General features: G+C 43.7%; 1 protein-coding gene across 2 annotated transcripts in view; it reads left to right on the top strand.

The window, feature by feature from the left end:
* LOC118366141 (copine-8) overlaps window positions 1-20,504 on the top strand; it is a 109,750-nt gene that overhangs the window by 77,914 nt on the left and 11,332 nt on the right. For both annotated transcript variants that reach the window (XM_052491749.1, XM_035748578.2), the window contains 6 exons: window positions 1,498-1,551; window positions 1,659-1,720; window positions 13,345-13,391; window positions 14,289-14,470; window positions 17,136-17,263; window positions 18,731-18,833. In XM_052491749.1, the coding sequence (XP_052347709.1) occupies window positions 1,498-1,551; window positions 1,659-1,720; window positions 13,345-13,391; window positions 14,289-14,470; window positions 17,136-17,263; window positions 18,731-18,833 (576 nt within the window). The remainder of the gene's footprint in view (window positions 1-1,497; window positions 1,552-1,658; window positions 1,721-13,344; window positions 13,392-14,288; window positions 14,471-17,135; window positions 17,264-18,730; window positions 18,834-20,504) is intronic.

Genomic DNA, 20,504 nt, shown 5'->3' with positions numbered 1-20,504 from the left:
GACCCACTGGAATTGTGACACAGTGAATTATACGTGAAATAATCTGTAAACAATTGTTGGAAAAATGACTTGTGTCATGCACAAAGTAGATGTCTGAGCTGACTTGCCAAAAGTCAGCTTGTTTGTTAGTTTGTTAACTAGACATTTGTGGAGTGGTTGAAAAACTAGTTTTAATGACTCGAACATAAGTGTATGTAAACTTCCGACTTCAACTGTGTGTACATTGCAATTCTTTCGAATGAGCTGTCCTTCATGTGCAAAGTAGTCACATTTCCATGTTCATAGTTATCAGCTGTATCTACGGAAGTGGAATTCCTTTGTCTGTCCCTTGTGAATTTGTCATTTTGTGTAACAAGCCGTCATATAGTTTTTTTCCACTAGGGACTTTTCATTGTGTTGTACTCAATGTGTAAGATATCCTGTGTGTGTTTATGTAACTCTGTGTGATTTGCTTATTTAGTCAGTTAGTAAGTAAATAATTAAGCCAATTTGTACATTGCTCATTCATCATTTATGCTAGGATTCATGCAGATTTCCAACAATTTTGCGACATTTAGAATGAGACCGAAGGTAAATAAGAATTCATGAAACGACTGTGACTGATGTAATAGATATTTATATCTTTAGAGTTTAGTCGGGAGATGTTAAGTAACTTTTCCCGTGGTGTCCTAGATTACTACCTAATTAATTGTCATATGATTAATTTAATTGCATAATTGAAAGCGGTATGTAATTATTTTATAAAATAAGTCATCCACATTAATGATAGTCAAGACACGACATTTAGGACTTATCGGATGTTTTCTTCCAGAGGGTTTGTACGGCCTGCTGACCTCCCAAGGTTTAATTTAACACACGGCCTGCTGACCTCCAAGGTTTAATTTACCACACGGCCTGCTGACCTCCAAGGTTTAATTTACCACACGGCCTGCTGACCTCCAAGGTTTCATTTACCACACGGCCTGCTGACCTCCAAGGTTTAATTTACCACACGGCCTGCTGACCTCCAAGGTTTAATTTACCACACGGCCTGCTGACCTCCAAGGTTTAATTTACCACACGGCCTGCTGACCTCCAAGGTTTAATTTACCACACGGCCTGCTGACCTCCAAGGTTTAATTTACCACACGGCCTGCTGACCTCCAAGGTTTAATTTACCACACGGCCTGCTGACCTCCAAGGTTTAATTTACCACACGGCCTCTTGACCTCCAAGGTTTAATTTACCACACGGCCTGCTGACCTCCAAGGTTTAATTTACCACACGGCCTGCTGACCTCCAAGGTTTAATTTACCACACGGCCTGCTGACCTCCAAGGTTTAATTTAACACAAGTTAACACCGCTCCGATTTAAAACACTGTCTGCTGCACTTTCAAGTCAAGGATTGCATCATAGAGAGAGAGAGAGAGATGAATCTTTGTGCATCACTGTTTTTATAATCAGACTATCCATGTGTGTGTTTGAATTGTGTGACACGGCTGCTGTTTTGTCTACAGGTTGTAAATCCAAAGAAGAAAGGAAAAAAGAAAAAATACCTCAACTCTGGAACGGTAAGCCACAACGGAAACTGTCCAACTAAAACATTGATTTGAGCTTGGTTTAGTCATGGTCTTTATTGTAAAAGCCCGTTCCATCCTTGTATCAATATTGTCTCCAGGTAACACTGCTCTCATTCCTGGTGGATATAGAGGCCACCTTCCTCGACTACATCAAAGGAGGGTGAGTGACAGAACCTCCAGCGTTTCCTTGTTTATTCATATAGAAAAGAGAGAGACGACGAGAAAAGAGAGAGACGACGAGAAAGAGGAGAGAGATTGAAAAGGTGTGCAGATGTGAAGTCCGGTGGAGGGGGGCGTGAGGAGAGTGAACTGTGTTCCTGTGTTCATTCTGTCCCTCTAGTCCATGGCTGAATGGGTGATGGTGGCTGAGTGTGCACAGTGGTGTGTTGCGGAATACCCACCCACTCACACACACACACACACGTTATGACTTTCATAAGACGCAGAGCGGAAGGCTAGTCAGGCTAGCTTCTCCAGAGCATGGATCGAACAGTGAAACAGGGAGAGAGGGAAAGGTTTAGAGAGATGGGGAGAGTCAGAGAATCAGAGAGACCGAGGGAGAGAGGGTGAGCGAGGTCTATGAAGAAATGAGAGACACAGAGTGGCCATTTCGACAGCAGCACTACTACAGTCCTCTTATGGCCTGTTCTTGGCAACACGTCTCATCTAAAGGTCATGGGTCATGTGTAGTATTGTACTACAAGGCGTGGCTAGGTAGGGGAGCAGAATAACGTGGTGCATTGATGCTTACACAGTCGGAGCTCTCTCAGTATTTCGTTGAGCATTTCAATTGTCAATGGCAGTCAGAGGAGAGGAGAGTTTGGCTCTAACCAGAATAGAAAGAGGAGTGGGAGGCCCCGGTGCACAGCTGAGCAAGAGGACAAGTACATTAGTGTCTAGTTTGAAAAACAGAAGCCTAACAGGTCCTCAACTGGCGGCTTCATTAAATAGTACCCGCAAAACACCAGACTCAACGTCAACAGTGAAGAGGCCACTCCGGGATGCTGGCCTTCTAGGCAGAGTTCCTCTGTCCAATATCTGTGTTATTTTACCCATCTCATTATTTTTTTTTTTATTGGCCAGTCAGATATGGCTTTTTCTTTGCAACTCTGCCTAGAAGAACAGCATCCCAGAGTCGCCTCTTCACTGTTGACGTTGAGACTGGTGTTTTGCATGGAATAGCCTTCATCTCTCAGAACAAGAATAGACTGACGAGTTTCAGAAGAAAGTTCTTTGTTTCTGGCCATTTTAAGCCTGTAATCGAACCCACAAATGCTGACGCTCCAGATACTCAACGAGTCTGAAGAAGGCCAGTTTTATTGCTTCTTTAATCAGAAAAACAGTTTTCAGCTGTGCTAACATAATTGCAAAAGGGTTTTCTAATGATCAATTAGCCTTTTAAAATGATAAACTTGGATTAGCTAACACAACGTGCCATTGGAACACAGGAGTGATAGTTGCCGATAATGGGCCTCTGTACGCCTATGTAGATATTCCATAAAATATCAGCTCATTCCAGCTACAGTAGTCATTTACAACGTTAATGTCTACACTGTATTTCCGATCAATTTGATGTTATTTTAATGGACAAAAAAAAAAATGCTTTTCTTTCAAAAACAAGGACATTTCTAAGTGACCCCAAACTTCTGAACGGTATTGTCATAAAATAGAAGTTTGTCACATGCACAGGATACAGAAGGTGTAAACGGTGCGGTGAAATGGTTACTGGCATACACAAATGCTGTATCCTTATTAGACGATGCTTACAGACGCACATCTACAGTGCATTTGGAAAGTACCACTTGACTTATTCCACATTTTGATATGTTACAATCTTATTCTAAAATGCATTAAATCGTTGTTGTTGTTTTTTTACACCCAATACCCCAAAAAATGACAAAGCAAAAAGGGGTTATTAGAAATATTTAGCAAATGCATATAAAAAACATACCACATTTACATAAGTATTCAGACCCTTTACTCAGTACTTTGTTGAAGCAGCTTTGGCAGTGGTTACAGCCTCGAGGCTTCCTGGGTATGATGCTACAAGCTTGGCACATCTGTTTGTGTATCTATTCTCTGCAGATGTTCTCAAGCTCTGTCAGGTTGGATGGGGAGCGTCGCTTCACACCTATTTTCAGGACTCTCGAGAGATGTTCGATCCGGGCTCTGGCTGGGCCACTAAAGGACATTCAGAGACTTGTCCCGAAGCCACTCCTGCGTTGTCTTGGCGTGTGCTTAAGGCCATTGTCCTGTTGGAAGATTAACCTTCGCCCCAGTCTGAGGTCCTGAGCATTCTAGAGCAGGTTTTCATCAAGGATCCCTTTGTACTTTGCTCCATTCATCATTCCCTCGATCCTTATGATGTTGCTACCACCATGCTTTAACGTATGGATGGTGCCAGGTTTCTTCCAGACGTAACACTTGGCATTCAGGCCAAAGAGTTCAAATTTGGTTTCATCAGAGCGTATTTTAGGTGCCTTTTGGCAAACTCCAAGCAGGCAGTCATGTGCCTTTTACTGAGGAGTGGCTTCCGTCTGACCACTCTACCAAAAAGGCCTGATTGTTGGAGTGCTGCAGAGATGGTTGTCCTTCTGGAAGGTTCTCCCATCTCCACAGAGGAACTCTGGAGCTCTGTCAGTGACCATCGGTTTCTTGGTCACCTCTCCTGATTGCTCAGTTTGGCCGGGCAGCCAGCTCTAGGAAGATTCTTAGTTTTTCCAAACTTTTTCCATTTAAGAATGATAGAGGCTGCTGTGTTTTTGGGGACCTTCAATACTGCAGACATGTTTTTTAGTACCCTTCTGTGCCAAAACTGATCCGTGCCTCGACACAATCCTGTCTTCGAGCTCTACGGACAATTCCTTCAACCTCATGTCTTGGTTTTTGCTCTGACATCCACTGCCAACCGTGGGTCCTTATATAGACAGGTGTGTGCCTTTCCAAATAATTTCCAATCAATTGAATTTACCACAAGTGTTTTTTTTTAAACTACATTTATACATTTGCAAAAGCGTCTAAAAACCTGTTTTTGCTTTGTCATTATGGGGTATTGTGTGTAGATTGATGAGGGGGGGGGAGTATTTACTCCATTGTAAAATAAGGATTTAATGTAACAAAGTGTGGTAAAAGTCAAGGGGTCTGAATACTTTCTGAACACACTGTAGATAAGTGAATGCGTCACTATTGTCTAGACATGTACACATGTTCATGAAATACAATAGATAGCCGAAACGTATCCACCCCCAGACACACCTGGCTAACTTGATGGGTCCTGTAATCATCTGGCGAAGTGGAGTCTATTGTTTAAACATGTAGCTAGCTAGATAAATAATGAACCATAATCCCAACCCATAGCTACAGTACAAACAGATTGTCATAGCTAGCCACCATGCATGAAATGCTGTAGTATGAATCCGCACGTAGCTAAAGCTAACAAATTCGGTTCAATATTAGCTGGCTAACATTAGGCTATAACTAGCCATTTCTGAGATACAAATGCTATTACTACACAGATCATACACGTAACATTAGCTAGCTAGCGAACCAGCAAGCTAACGTTTGTTAGCTAGCGACCATTACGCTTTAACTTGCCATGAAAACGACGCTCTGACCAAAAAGTATAATATCTGAAAATGTAGCTAGACTCTTACCCGTATACATGGATGAAGCTTCGTGGCAGACTGTCTTTTCTTTTTGGTTTGTAGCTACAGCTTGTTTGGCCCATTGTGTCAAGTCACTGAGGTTCACACTGACCATGTGCAGAAAGTAGTCCATCACAACTGAATTTTTTCCCCCACAACTTATCACTGATCTTTGCCGATAGTTCCTTCTAAATTAAAGGCAGCAATGTTGTTGAGAACTGTAGAAACTCTTTTTTTTTCATTGCTAACGTTATATCTTTCAAAAAAGCCACGGTAGCAAGGACTGCCTACACCTACTGAGCAGCTCATGTTATGGATAGAAGTGTGCTACATGATAGACCAATCCCAAACTCATCTCTCTGCATGTCCAGCCCATCCATTATCTCAGCCAATCATGGCTAGCAAGAAAGTTCCGGTCTTTTTCCTTGGCTAAACCAACTAGGCTTGTAATTGTATTCGTATTTATAGATACAAGTTTGTTATTAAGGCACATGAAAGTTCACATGTTCCAGAAGGCATTTCTGCCAAAATGATGCATGGGCTACAGATACTAAGACAGAGGGGTGCTGTTTCCCACGGTCGGATGCTTTCTCTTGTGAAATAGATTCAGCGTCTTGCAAATTGAAAAAAGAAACATTCTTACAATTATTTCTCTTTCGTGTCTATCATCGATTTCCTTCAATGTAAAAATGTTTGGGGGAAGCCTGGCTTCTATTAGCATACTAAATACACACTATTTTGTGTGCTGAATGCCATTACACTTAACACGCTTAACAGTCCCTTTCCATTGAAATGGTGGGTGCACTGTTCAGATGCTGGACTTATTTTTGAGTAGACCTACTTAACCTACTTTTTGAAGTGATTTGTTTGACAACTAGATTGAACAAATCATGACTGGCTGTGTTCATGAGACAATAAAAGGTCATACATTTTTCAAGTGAAAGTACATGTATTTTACTATAAAAGCCATTTAAAAACACACACAGGAGGTCCTGTAAAAAAAAAATGGAGACCCCCTTGAATGTTATAGTTGAACTCGCACTCTGTAGGGCCCTTTCAAGTTAATTTACTGCTGTATGCTAATACCCTTATATGCCAAACCTAAGCTATGCTCTGGCCCCCCTTAAACTGGGTCTGTGCTCATTCAAAATGTTCTGGACACACCACTGCATAGCACCACCTGGAGTTTGACGCTATCGTCTCAAAATCTATTTCTCTGAGCAATTGTATTGGTATAAAATAATATCCCAATTTTTTTTTTAGCATACAATATACAGTAGCTTGTATTATTTATTTATTTTATAGAGTTTTTTTTGCCCATCTTTGTCAAGGGTGCCAATAATTGTGCACCTGACTATATGTAACACAATGGCCATTGGCCACGGTGATATGGAGGTGTGACCATCACTGAATGGAGCCTGTGGATGCATGTAATATGTGCTGATTGTACACTGAGTATACAAAACATTAAGAACACCTGCTCTTTCCATGATGTCGACTGACTAGGTGGATCCAGGTGAAAGCTACAATCCCTCATTGATGTCACTTGTTACATCTACTGTTTTTAAAGAATGTTTAAGCCTTGAGGCAATTGAGACATGGATTTTGTATGTGTGCCATTCAGAGAGTGAATAGGCAAGACAAAATATTTAAGAGACTTTGAACAGGTAGTATGTGCCAGGTGCAGTGTCCCATGTGTATCAAGAATGGTCCACCTCCCAAAGGACATCCAGCCAACTTGACACAACTGTTGGAAGCATTGGAGTCAACATGGGCCAGCATTACTGCGGAACGCTTCCGACACCTTGTAGTCCATGGGAGGGGGCAACTCAATGTTAAGAAGGCATTGTTAATGTTTTGTACACTCAGTGTATACTGATGTGGTTTATTGTGTATGAGTGTGATGGGGGTCAACCGTGTAATTGCAGACAAGTGTGTAGGAGGCAGGAGTTTACTTTTTTTTACTCTGCTTGTGTAAAATGCATACACGAAACTAGGTCTTACTGAATGTTGTAGAATAAGAAGCACTTTCCTAACTCTTAACATTTCATGTTTTTTTTGACAGAGTGGGCCAGGGCGGGTGAGTGGTGTGCACCGATGTTCGTGTGACTAAGTGAAGTGGAAAGTGATGTTTTTTTTCTGTTTTGAAGCCTAAATGGACGATAATGGACCATAGTGCTCATGTTTTATAATAACTGTGGCATGCTCCACCCCCTCGTGTCTCTGCATCTGTCTGGGCTTGTTTGCTAAGAAATAGCATGTTGCTGTGATATGTTTCCTCGACACTGAACAAAAATATCAATGAGACGTGGAAATAAAAGATCCCCGAAATGTTCCATATGCATGTATTTTTCAGAAAATGTTGTGCACACATTTGTTTACATCCCTGTTCGTGAGCATTTCTCCCTTGCCAAGATGATCCATCCGCATGTGGCATATCAAGAAGCTGATTTAACAGCGCGATCATTACACAGGTCAAATGTGCTGTTTTGTCACACAACAAAATGCCACAGATGTCTCAGGACTGTCCACTTGAACGTCCATTTCTCTATCGTAAGCCGCCTCCAATGTTGTTTCAGAGAACTTTGCAGTATGTCCGACCGGCCTCACAACCTTCGACAACGTGTATGTCATTGTGTGGGCGAGGGGTTTGCTTATGTCAACCTTGTGAACAAAGTGCCCCATGGTGGGGTTATGGGCAGGCATAAGCTACGGACAATGAACACAATTGCATTTTAGCCATGGCAATTTGAAAGCACGTGATGAGATCCTGAGGCCCATTGTCATGCCATGCCTCCGCCGCCATCACCTCATGTTTCAGCATGATAATGCACATCCATCCCTATGCCGCAAGGATCTGTACAAAATTCCCTGGAAGCTAGGGCCTCCTGAGTAGCGCAGCGGTCCAAGGCATTGCATCGAAGTGCTAGAGGTGTTACTACAGACCCGGGTTCATTCCCGGGTCTGTAGTACAATTGGCCCAGCGTCGTCCAGGTTAGGGGAGGGTTTGGCCAGTGGGTCTTTACTTGGCTCATTGCGGTTTAGCGACTCCTTGTGGTGGGCCTGTGATGCCTGCGGGCTGACCCCAATCGCCAGTTGAACAGTGTTTCCTCCAACACATTGGTACGGCTGGATTCTGGGTTGAGCTGGCGGTTGTTAAGGAGCGTGGTTAGGGGCGTCATGTTTCAGAGGACGCATGACTCCACCTCTCCCAAGCCCATTGGGGAGTTGCAGCGATAAGACAAAATCATAATTTGGAGAGAAAAAGGGGGTAAAATACAAACATTGTTCATAAAAATAAACAATTCCTGGAAGCTGAAAATGCCCCAGTTCTTCCATGGCCTGCATACTCACCAGACATATGTCACCCATTGAGCATGTTTGGGATGCTCTGGATCGACGTGAACGAAAGCGTGTTCCAGTTCCCGACAATATCCTGCACAGCTTTTTAAGATGAGTGGGACAACATTCCACAGGCCACAAACAGCCTGACCAACTCTATGAGAAGGAGATGTGTCGCACTGCATGAGGCAAACGGTGGTCACACCACAAACTGTCTGGTTTTCTTATCCACGCCCTTACCTTTTTTTAAGGTATCTGTGACCCACAGATGCATATCTGTATTCTCAGTCATGTGAAATCCATAGATGAGGTCCTAATGTATTTATTTCAATTAACTGATTTCCTTATATGAACTTAGCAAAAGTGTTGTATTTTTATTTTTGTTCAGTACATAATCCCTTTTATTTTCTTCTCATCTGTTCTTTTCTCGTCACTTTTCATCCCCAATCTCTTCTCAAGCAGCACACAGCTGTCGAGGAATTGGGACCCTCATTCAGTGTTAATGTATTAACACCAGTTGTTATATACAAAGGGATTAACACGGTCCATTTGAAACATAATTAATCCAACCTTCTGTTATGCTCGTGTTGCTTTCAAGTTGTTTTATTGCGTCAATGTTCCCTTAATGGTTGCTGGTGGTATGTAGGCAGCATGTAAACAATCAGTCTTTTTCTCATCCTCCGCCATTCTTTCCTTCTTCTTCCATCTTCTCTAAACTTCCACAGTGCCATCACCACTGCAAAGTACTGTGGTTTGTCATACATTGTCAGAGCCTAGTCCAGTTGAATCACCCAGGGCTTTAACATTAATACTAGGAATGGATCTCTCTCTCTCGCTCTCTCGCTCTCTACATCACATCTCTCTCTCTCTCTACATCTCTCTCTACATCTCTCTCTGCATCTCTCTCTCTCTACATCTCTCTCTCTCTCTGCATCTCTCTCTACATCTCTCTCTCTACATCTCTCTCTCTACATCTCTCTCTCTACATCTCTCTCTCTACTTCTCTCTCTCTCTTCTCTCTCTCTCTCTACATCTCTCTCTACATCTCTCTCTCCCTCTCTACTTCTCTCTCTCTCTCTACTTCTCTCTCTCCCTCTCTACTTCTCTCTCTCCTCTCTACTTCTCTCTCTCCCTCTCTACTTCTCTCTCTCCCTCTACTTCTCTCTCCCTCTCTACTTCTCCCTCCCTCTCTACTTCTCCCTCTCTCTCTACATCTCTCTCTCTCTACATCTCTCTCTCTCTACATCTCTCTCTCTCTACATCTCTCTCTCTCTACATCTCTCTCTCTCTACATCTCTCTCTCTACTTCTTTCTCTCTACATCTCTCTCTCTCTCTACACATCTCTCTCTCTACACATCTCTCTCTCTCTCTCTCTCTACACATCTCTCTCTCTCTCTACACATCTCTCTCTCTTTCTACATCTCTCTCTCTCTCTCTCTCTCTCTACACATCTCTCTCTCTCTACATACATCTCTCTCTCTCTCTCTCCTCCTTACACTCCATTGTGTGTTCTCTCCAGACAAGGTTCTCTCTTTCTTTCCCAGACATTTGTATTTTTCTGTGAATTGGTCATCAGCTGGCTCTGTGGCTGGCAGGTTTTTTTTTCTCTTCCTGCCCGGAGGCAATCTGAAGCAAATAAATGGAGCGCTGTAGAGAAAGGTACTGCACTGATCGCCCCTGGGTGATACTATCAGATAGGAGACATAGACATGAGTCAAGATTTGTCTGTGCCTCATCCCCTACACTGATAGCTTCAATATGGCACACACTCCTCCACTCTTTCTTTTTAAAGCTTTATTTAACCAGGGAAGACATTGGGATGACATGTTTTGTTTCCATGTGAGCTCATGTAGTCTCTCTATAGACTGCATCGTCCCTTGCAGTTGTGGATACGGAGTCCTAAATGATGCATGAAACAATCAATTAGCCTCAGGACCAGTGCTAATTACTCCTACCGGGTTTCCCAGGTCTACTGGCAGGGGCCGATGGATGCCACTAATACAATAACACTCCTACAGTAGTACTATTGACTTATTATGAATCATTAACCATAGACAAGGCTGGAAGGGACAGTAGTGTTGAGTCTCTGTTAGATGTTTGTTTAACATGGGAAAATCTCTTCCCCTTTCCTCTCCCCTCCTCCCACTCCCCATCTCCTCTCTGCTCCTCCTCTCCTCTCTCTGATAATGATCCAGCTAATAACACAGTCAGATATGAACAAAAAGGTCATGGTTTTTGCCAAGTCCTCGTAGTCACTTCCCTGTGTGATTTTCTGCTTTACTGTTTGTTCCCGAAAATTTTACTTGAGAAGAGCGGACTTTCTATCCGTTATTTGAATGTTGCTTTTCGATAACGTTTCAAGGCAAAACCAATAGAAATCGCCCGTATTAAAAGTTACATTCGCTCTCGCTCTCTCGGTGTTGAACGAGTAGCTTTTTGGGTTTGAGCCGGGTTAAAGCAGTAGAAACAATAAAGTGTTATCCCCGCCCCCTGTTTCGGTAAATGTAAAAATGTAAAGAAATGTCAACCGTCTCAAATGTATAGACAGATCTATGGATGCAAAGCCGGACCATCCATGATATCAGAATTCTACTTTTAACCATGTTTTGTGGCTATACAGTGTTTTACCATTTTTTACTTTGTTTTGTTTACAAACATTGGTTCACAAACAAGCTTATATTTTCGGTACTGATGGGGGTACAACAGTTGAACTAAGCTCATGAGTTATTTACAAGTTATATTCTTTAAGAATCCATGGGTACATATCATACATAAAATGTATGTAGCAACTGCTGATTGCCCCTTTAAGATCCGAAGGGGCTGGCTAGTTTTCCTGGAACGTGCGCTGCCAGGGGCAACACCTGGAGCCAATGGGGTGATGTTTCACTCTTACCTCACTGTGCACAGTCATCTGTGATTGGTGCAGAAGCTTCGGCTGACCTTTTAGCGAGAGCCCTCTGCATTCTAATGTGAATAATTAGATTGCATCTCTGAGTTGGATCTCCACTGATTTACAGTCTTTGAATTATGTTGAAATAACTGAGTAATATTTTGTTTCAGACTGGGATACATTTGTTCTGCTCTTCTTTTTTTTTCTCTCTCTTTATCCATCTCCTTCCCCTGTTTCTGGCTGTCCTCACACTCTCTGAACAAGGTGGAAACTCTCGCTGTGTGTGTAATGTGCACGGGTGCGTGTGTGTGGAGACATCCATAATTCAGCCTGGCGGGCCACTGTCTGTCTATCTCCCTCTTGGCACAGAGAGCTGGACCAGATATGACTCCAATGCACGTCTGTCTGTCTGTGTCTCCCTCCCTCCCTCTTGGCACAGAGAGCTGGACCAGATATGACTCCAATGCACGTCTGTCTGTCTGTGTCTCCCTCCCTCCCTCTTGGCACAGAGAGCTGGACCAGATATGACTCCAACACACCACTGTCTCACCTCCTCTTCTCCTTGCAGACTTGTCCCTCTGTTCATTTCTCACAATATTAAACTTGCCTCCTCTCCACTGACTTCTGCAGCGTACCAATGCCCTTAAATATTGAGTGGTACTGTACATCTTGGCACTGAATTATACAATGGGGGGGGACTTGAATTCATGTAACATGAGTTACAGTACAATTCAGTGAAGTTAAAAAATAAAATAAAAATCTGTTTGGTGCAGGATAGCCCAGTATAACGTGCACGTTGACATACACTACCATATTTAACTTTTTACCCCAACACAAATATTATTTAAGAAATGCGCTCAATGGCTTCCGGGTTGAGCGAGCAGTGTGTCAAGGAGCATTGCGGCTTGGCAGGGTCGTGTTTCGGAGGAAGCATGGCTCTCGACCTTTGACTCTCGCGAGTCCGTACGGGAGTAGCAGGGATGGGACAAGACTGTAACTACCAATTGGATATCACGAAATTGGGGAGAAAAAGGGATGCGCTCAAACACATTCTTAGCGTGCAAACCGAAGCGTAAATGAGCGATTTTAAGACAATGTGTGATTTAACTCCGGGGGAATGATGCAAGCATCCCTCTGCTCCTTCCTTATTCCTCCCTCCTCTCATCCTCCCTCTGCCCCCCTCCACCCCTAGACTCTATCCTTGATGCAGCCTCTGCCCTAACATGAAGTGACAGCTCTGTACTTCAGGCATCACTCCCCACCCACCCCTTCCTCTCCCAGCATTAGACCCAGGCTGTGTGTGTCAGTGTGGACTAGAGTAGTGCATAGCCCGACCTGGGCCCTATACATCCATACCCACCTCATGGCTCCTATCCTGACCTGAACCACGGCTAACGCAGGCAGCGTGGCTCGGAGCTGGGGAGACGAGAGCACAGAGCCCCTGGTCTGGTTCCTCCCCCTCCCTCACAATGAGTAAACTGGCTTCTTCAGGTCTGCTGCACTGACGTGTGTCTGCGGGCTGAGCAGTGCACTCCGCATGGCGTCACAGGATGACAAGTCCAATGGTTCCTTACAGTACCTGATCTATTCAAATACAGGAGGTGGTGGAGAGGGCAAGAGGCTGTGTGAGCCACAGGGCACGGTACCTCAGCACTGTGTGCACTGACCTGTTGAACCTGTTTTGTCTTGACTTCTTGGGAAATACTGTAAATAGTGAAGGATTAGACAGTTTTCTCTCTCTCACTCTCTATTATATTGCATTTAGTGTCCTCTGGGACCAAGGACAAGGAGAGGTTTCAACTTATCCGCTTGCTTGATAATCAGAACATTATTGTGTTTACTAAAGTTCATTAAGCCATATGTGTGTGCGGTAAACAAATAATTACCCTCTTGCTTTTGCCTTCCAGGACCCAGATTAATTTCACAGTGGCGATTGATTTCACCGCTTCAAACGGTGAGCCACACACACACACACACACACACACACACACACACAACACTTCTCCTAATGCTCGACCAGGGCTATTTTAAATGTGTGCAGATGGGGAATAAAGTGATCTGTAACAGCCCTCTCCATTATGTCAGGGCTCAAACCTAATGCTGTCAGAGATCATAGCTTAGTGGTGATAACAGGAACGATTGTGCCTCTCTTATCCATTTTAATGTGTACCTGTTATAGCAAGGCTGGAAGGAAATGACCTGGGTCATGAGCTCTTAGACGTTATAGTGAGGTTGACTGGGACGATCGCATCTCTTAGATAACAACAACAGATGGTTCAGTTCAAACTTAGATCCACTGATGACTCATAAGGGTTATTGCTTCCTTGTTTTTATTTGACGAGGTCCGATATGCAGGAGCTGATGTCATGGATGCGTGTCCAATAGGTCCGTTTAAAAGATCTAAAGGTCAAATGTCACTATACTCATAACCACTGCAGCCACTGTGCTATAAAGTGCTTTTACGAGACACGAAGTGAAATTATTCTCCTGCTATTATTGATTATGGAATGATGTTTTTGTCACTCATACTGTACCCACTACCCAGAGTCTTATATAGAGGGGAAAGGCAGGGAAAGAGATGTAACATGGTCTCTAGTGAGATGCTGTATTATGCTGTCTAAAAGTATCACCATTTTGGTTGAAATCACAACTACCTTTCTGTATGGGCAAAACTCATAACACTCTATTCCACATATACTGCACCACTTTCACCCATAAACAGCATGGGCTAGCGGTGCTCTACATGGGGAATGGAGTTTAATTTGAGACACAAACATTCCTTTTCTATATCTGGCTCTGTTCCATTATTGTACCTTGTTATTACTGTCCCATTACTGTACCTGTTTCCCAGGCAACCCAACCCAGCCCACCTCCCTCCACTACATGAGTCCCTACCAGATGAATGCCTACGCCATGGCCATGAAGGCTGTAGGGGAGATCATCCAGGACTACGACAGTGATAAGATGTTCCCTGCTTTGGGCTTCGGAGCCAAGCTGCCCCCTGACGGACGGGTCTCACATGAGTTCGCCCTGGTAAGTGACCTCTACCCTCTGAACCCTGATAAGATGTTCCCTACTCTGGGCTTTGGTGCCAAGCTGCCCCTTGATGGATAGGTCTCACATGAGTTCACCGTGGTGAGCGATGTGGTTCAGAAAGGTTGGAACAAAACCTGTGGATACTCCATCACCAGAGTTGTTCCGTCTTGGCTCAGTTGGTTAAATTGTGGAACCACATATACTTAATGTGTTCACCATGGTTACAGGCTTGTTTTGTTTACATCTGATCACAGTCACTGTTTGTTCCAGTTAGCCCTGTGGACTCAGAGCTGCAGATGCACCCATAGAAGCATAATTAATTAGACAAATGAAAGAGCAACAAAAACATGATGGCACATACAGTGGCTTGCGAAAGTATTCACCCCCTTGGCATATTTTCTATTTTGTGGCCTGGAATTATATTTTTTTTTATGTTTTTTGGGGGGTCATTTGATTTACACAACATGCCTACCACTTTGAAGATGCAAAATATTTTTTATTGTGAAAAACAAGAAATTAGAAACAAAAAACAGAACTTGAGCATGCATAACTATTCACCCTCCCAAAGTCAATACTTTCTAGAGCCACCTTTTGTAGCAATTACAGCTGCAAGTCTCTTGGGGTATGTCTCTATGAGCTTGGCATATCTAGCCACTGGGATTTTTGCCCATTCTTCAAGGCAAAATTGCTCCAGCTCCTTCAAGTTGGATGGGTTCTGCTGGTATACAGCAATCAGTACCACATACTGGGGCGGCAGCGTAGCCTAGTGGTTAGAGCGTTGGACTAGTAACCGGAAGGTTGCGAGTTCAAACCCCCGAGCTGACAAGGTACAAATCTGTCGTTCTGCCCCTGAACAGGCAGTTAACCCACTGTTCCCAGGCCGTCATTGAAAATAAGAATATGTTCTTAACTGACTTGCCTGGTTAAATAAAGGTAACATTTTTAAAAAATTAAAAAATACCACATATTCTCAATTGGATTGAGGTCTGGGCTTTGACTAGGTCATTCCAAGACATTTAAATGTTTCCCCTTAAACCACTCGAGTGTTGCTTTAGGGTTATTGTCCTGCTGGAAGGTGAACCTCCCTCCCAGTCTCAAATCTCTGGAAGACTGAAACAGCTTTCCCTCAAGAATTTCCCAGTATTTAGCGCCATCCTTCAATTCTGACAGTTTCCCAGACCCTGCTAATGGAAAAACATCCCCACAGCATGAGGCTGCCACTACCATGTGTGGATGATGTTCTCGGGGTGATGAGAGGTGTTGGGTTTGTGCCAGATATAGTGTTTTCCTTGATGGCCAAAAAGTTACATTTTTGTCTCATCTGACCAGAGTACCTTCTTCCATATGTTTGGGGAGTCTCCCACATGCCTTTTGGCGAACACCAAACATGTTTGCTTATTTTTTCTTTAAGCAATGGCTTTTTTCTCACCACCCTTCTGTAAAGCCCTGGTCTGTGGACTGTATGGCTTAAAGTGGTCCTATGGACAGATGCTCCAATCTCTGCTGTGGAGCTTTGCAGCGCCTTCAGGGTTATCTTTGGTCTCTTTGTTGCCTCTTTGATTAATGCCTTCCTTGCCTGGTTTGATAGTTTTGGTGGTTGGCACTCTCTTGGCAGGTTTGTTTTGGTGCCATCCCATATGCTCCGTGGGATGTTCAAAGTTTGATATTTTTTTATAACCCAACCCTGATCTGTACTTCTCCACAACTTTGTCCCTGGCCTGTTTGGAGAGCTCCTTGGTCTTCATGGTGCTGCTTGCTTGTTGGTTCCCCTTGCTTAGTGGTGTTGGAGACTCTGGGGACTTTCAGAACAGGTGTATATATATATACTGAGATCATGTGACACTTAGATTGCACACACATGGACTTTATTTGACTAATTATGTGACTTCTGAAGGTAATTGGTTGCACCAGATCTTATTTAGAGGATTCATAGCGAAGGGGGTGACTATATATGCACGCACCACTTTTCTTTTTTTTTTTTTTTGGTTGAAAGTTTTGAAACTAGTTATTTTTTTTCATTTCTCTTCACAAATTTGGACTATTTTGGGTATGTCCATTACATGAAATCCAAATAAAAATTAATTTAAATTACAGGTTGTAATGCAACAAAATAGGAAAAAAACGCCAAGGAGGATGAATACTTTTACCAGGCACTGTACTTGGCGCTCCAGGCAGGCTCAAACCCTCAAACCCTCAGCGTTTGAACGTCTCCTTAGTGGCTGTAGTGTGGAGGCTTAGGATGCCAAGTCCTGCCTGGCGGGCTAAAATACACCCACTGAGTTCTATGATCACCAAGGAGAACAGAATCTCCTTTATGCAAGGCAGAAACCATCGATTACAGACAGCCTTCCCTCCCCCTCTCTCTCCTTCCCACTTCGGCTCTGCAGAGTACTTTAAACAGTAGGATACCACTCAGACAGGAGGATGCCTCCAGCACGCTCAGCAGGGATTGCCCACATTTATCTCTCACTGGGCCTAAAGTTGTATTGATGAAAGCTGTTTATTTATCCTCCTCCTCCCTCCCTTTTTTCTAGTTATCCTCCTCCATTCTCTTGCTTTAACATCATTTTTCATTTTTTTATTATCTTCTTTGCTTTCTTCTCCTGCTTGATGGAATTGATGAAAGATTTAACTACCCTCCTTCTCTTTCTGTGTCTTCCAGAATGGCAACCCCCAAAACCCATACTGTGCAGGTATAGATGGAGTGATGGAGGCATATTACCAGAGCCTGAAGTCTGTCTGCCTCTACGGCCCAACCAACTTCTCCCCTGTCATCAACCACGTGGCCAGGTAAAGGGGGCTACGAGGAACAAAGCTGGAATTAAACCAGCTTCGGGGTCACTTCAGGTTTTTGATTCATTTCAGTGAATTTGCAAAACCAAATTGAAATTCATTGTATGAACTGAAAATGATATTACACACTTTTCCTTTCCGGAGTTTTTAGATTTACTTCCTGACCTGACCGAATAAACAGAGCAGGCTGATAAAAACAGAGGCCGATACCTATAGGTCTTCCTTCATTGAATGTCAGATCACATTCCTACCGGTGCACATCTAAACCTCCCAGGCATGAGCGAGCCAGGAGTCCAGAGTAGATCAATACTTGTGTATCGATCCACTGTCCTCTGTTCCAGTAAGAGCCATTCCCAACGCAGGCTGTATGTTGAGATTGATGAGTCGTTTCCCTGAGAGCAAAAAGGACAACAGAGGAAGTCTGCAGACAAACAGTTCAGATGTATCAACTTTTAAAAGTGAAAGAAGATGTTTCAGTACATAACTCAAGAGTATTATGCTGAGAATACGTTAGTGACAGTGTTTTGGCCACAAGATCAGACTAAACTGAGATTCTCCAACTCTTCAAAGTGTGACTGTGCTTCTCAGTGCATGCACAGCTCGCAGAGATAGTTTCACAGTTAACAAGTGTGACTGTGTTGTAACATTCCACTGTAGAACTTGAGTCACAGAAAAGTTGCTTCTGAGCTGTTAAATGAACGTGTTTTGTGACTTTTGTCACATTTGGTTCTTTAATTAACCTGTAAATGTGGTGTTTGTGTGAGTGAACAATGACTACACAGTCCTACACACACACACACACACACACACACACACACACACACACACACACACACACAGTCCTTAAACCTTAATGAGTGTGCCTTGATGAAGTTAAGGTGCTGTTAGAAGACTTGAGATTTACAGGTGTGTTTGTGCCTGTTCGTTGTTGCTCTGAAGCCAAGGTAGAGATGTTGAGTTGAGGGGTAACAACCCAGTGCAAAATGTGTGTGGCTCTCGGGAATCCAATCATTAGCGCCACCCTCGACACCACCTTACCCCTCTCCTCCCTTCTCCTCACCCCTCCCCTCACTCCCTGGCACCGCTGTCATGCCAGCCTCCTTTCCGCTCACCTCCTCTGTTTCTCACCTGTGCCACTCGCCCCCGCGTTTTAATAATGACCGCTCCACTCCTTCTCTGCTGTGCCCTCACGCTCCTCGCCGTTTAATAACCGTTCAGTTGACTTCTCTGTGTCCGGCGCTGCGAGCACCAGAGGTTCTCTCTCCGCCCGCCTTACGTGTGTTTTGAGAAGCACAGGAAGCAGTCAGAGGCTAGGGCCCACGCTGTGTAAAAGTAGGTGCCAGAAAGCCAGTTCATGCCGGGTCTGTAGGAAATAAAGACCATGTTTAATGTAGGGTTTTATGGGTAATATAAACACTTGTTTGGCTCACCTATGTACTCTGTGTTTATCTCTCCTGTGTGTAGGTACGCTGCGTCAGTGAAGGATGGCTCTCAGTACTTCATCCTCCTCATCATCACAGATGGAGTCATCTCAGACATGGCCCAGACCAAGGAGTCCATCGTCAACGTAAGATCAAGATCAACTGCTAGGCAATGTTCCCACTTTGGCGGAGACCACATTCACTGACAATTTTCCAAATCAACAATCTGATTGAACCCCGACCCTAGTCACTAGATGGCCAGTATGGACGCTAGTGGCTAAGACACACATCACTGTCTGTATTACCATAGTCAGGGGAGATTTGGACAGGGGACTTGATTGGGGGTAGTGGGAACAGTAATGTAAGTACGTATGCATGTATGTATGTGAGAGGTAAAGGTTGGCTTGGGATCAGTTCCTAGGGAAACAAGTAAACAAGACATTCTGATAAATTTATCTATCATTCTACAACCCTGGGGTAATACATCAAACTAACTCATCACTCAGAAAGACGGAGAGAGCAGAGGCGGGATTATGGCACACACACACACACACACACACACACACACACACACACACACACACACACACACACACACACACGTACACACATATTAAAGTGTTGGGGGAGTGTGAGGTGAGGGACTTGTTTATTCTCTCATCCCCAAATTCAGAGAGGCCCTCAGGAAGATATTTTTTACATGTTTTTTAATTAGATTTATTTAACTAGGCAAGACAGTAAAAAACATTTTTTTTATTATTTACAATGGCGGCCTACCCCGGCCAAACCCAGACGGCGCTGTTCACAGCCCTATGGGACTCCCGATCACGGCCGGATGTGATATAGTCTGGATTCGAACAAGGGACTTTAGTGACGCCTCTTGCACTGAGATGCAGTGCCTTAGGCTGCTGCGCCACTCGGGATACTACATCTGAGACACACTCCATGAATATTTACACATGCAGTCATGGCAAATGTTTTGAGAATGACACAAATATTAATTTCCACAAAGTTTGCTGCTTCAGTGTCTTTAGATATTTTTGTCAGATGTTACTATGGAATACTGAAGTATAATTACAAGCATTTCATAAGTGTCAAAGGCTTTTATTGTCAATTACATGAAGTTGATGCAGAGTCAATTAACCCTTATTTTTCAAGACCTCTGCAATCCACCCTGGAATGCTGTCAATTAACTTCTGGGCAGCCCATTCTTGCATAATCAATGCTTGGAGTTTGTCAGAATTTGTGGGTTTTTGTTTGTCCGCCTCTTGAGGATTGACCACAAGTTCTCAATGGGATTAAGGTCTGGGGAGTTTCCTGGCCATGGACCCAAAATATCGATGTTTTGTTCCCCGAGCCACTTGGTTATCACTTTTGCCTTATGGCAAGGTGCTCCATCATGCTGAAAAAGGCATTGTTCGTTACCAAACTGTTCCTGGATGGTTGGGAGAAGTTGCTCTCGGAGGATGTGTTGGTACCATTCTTTATTCATGGCTGTGTTCTTAGGCAAAATTGTGAGTGAACCCACTCCCTTGGCTGAGAAGCAACCCCACACATGAATGGTCTCAGGATGCTTTACTGTTGGCATGACACAGGACTGATGGTAGCGCTCACTTAGTCTTCTCCGGACAAGCTTTTTTCCCCAGATGCCCCAAACAATCTGAAAGAGGATTCATCAGAGAAAATTACTTTACCCCAGTCCTCAGCAGTCCAATCCCTGTACCTTTTGAGGAATATCGGTCTGTCCCTGATGATTTTCCTGGAGAGAAGTGGCTTCTTTGCTGCCCTTCTTGACACCAGGCCATCCTCAAAGTCTT

This window comes from Oncorhynchus keta, chromosome 33, assembly GCF_023373465.1.
Source record: "Oncorhynchus keta strain PuntledgeMale-10-30-2019 chromosome 33, Oket_V2, whole genome shotgun sequence".
Classification (NCBI taxonomy): domain Eukaryota; kingdom Metazoa; phylum Chordata; class Actinopteri; order Salmoniformes; family Salmonidae; genus Oncorhynchus; species Oncorhynchus keta.
This window is presented reverse-complemented; position numbering and strand designations above follow the sequence as displayed.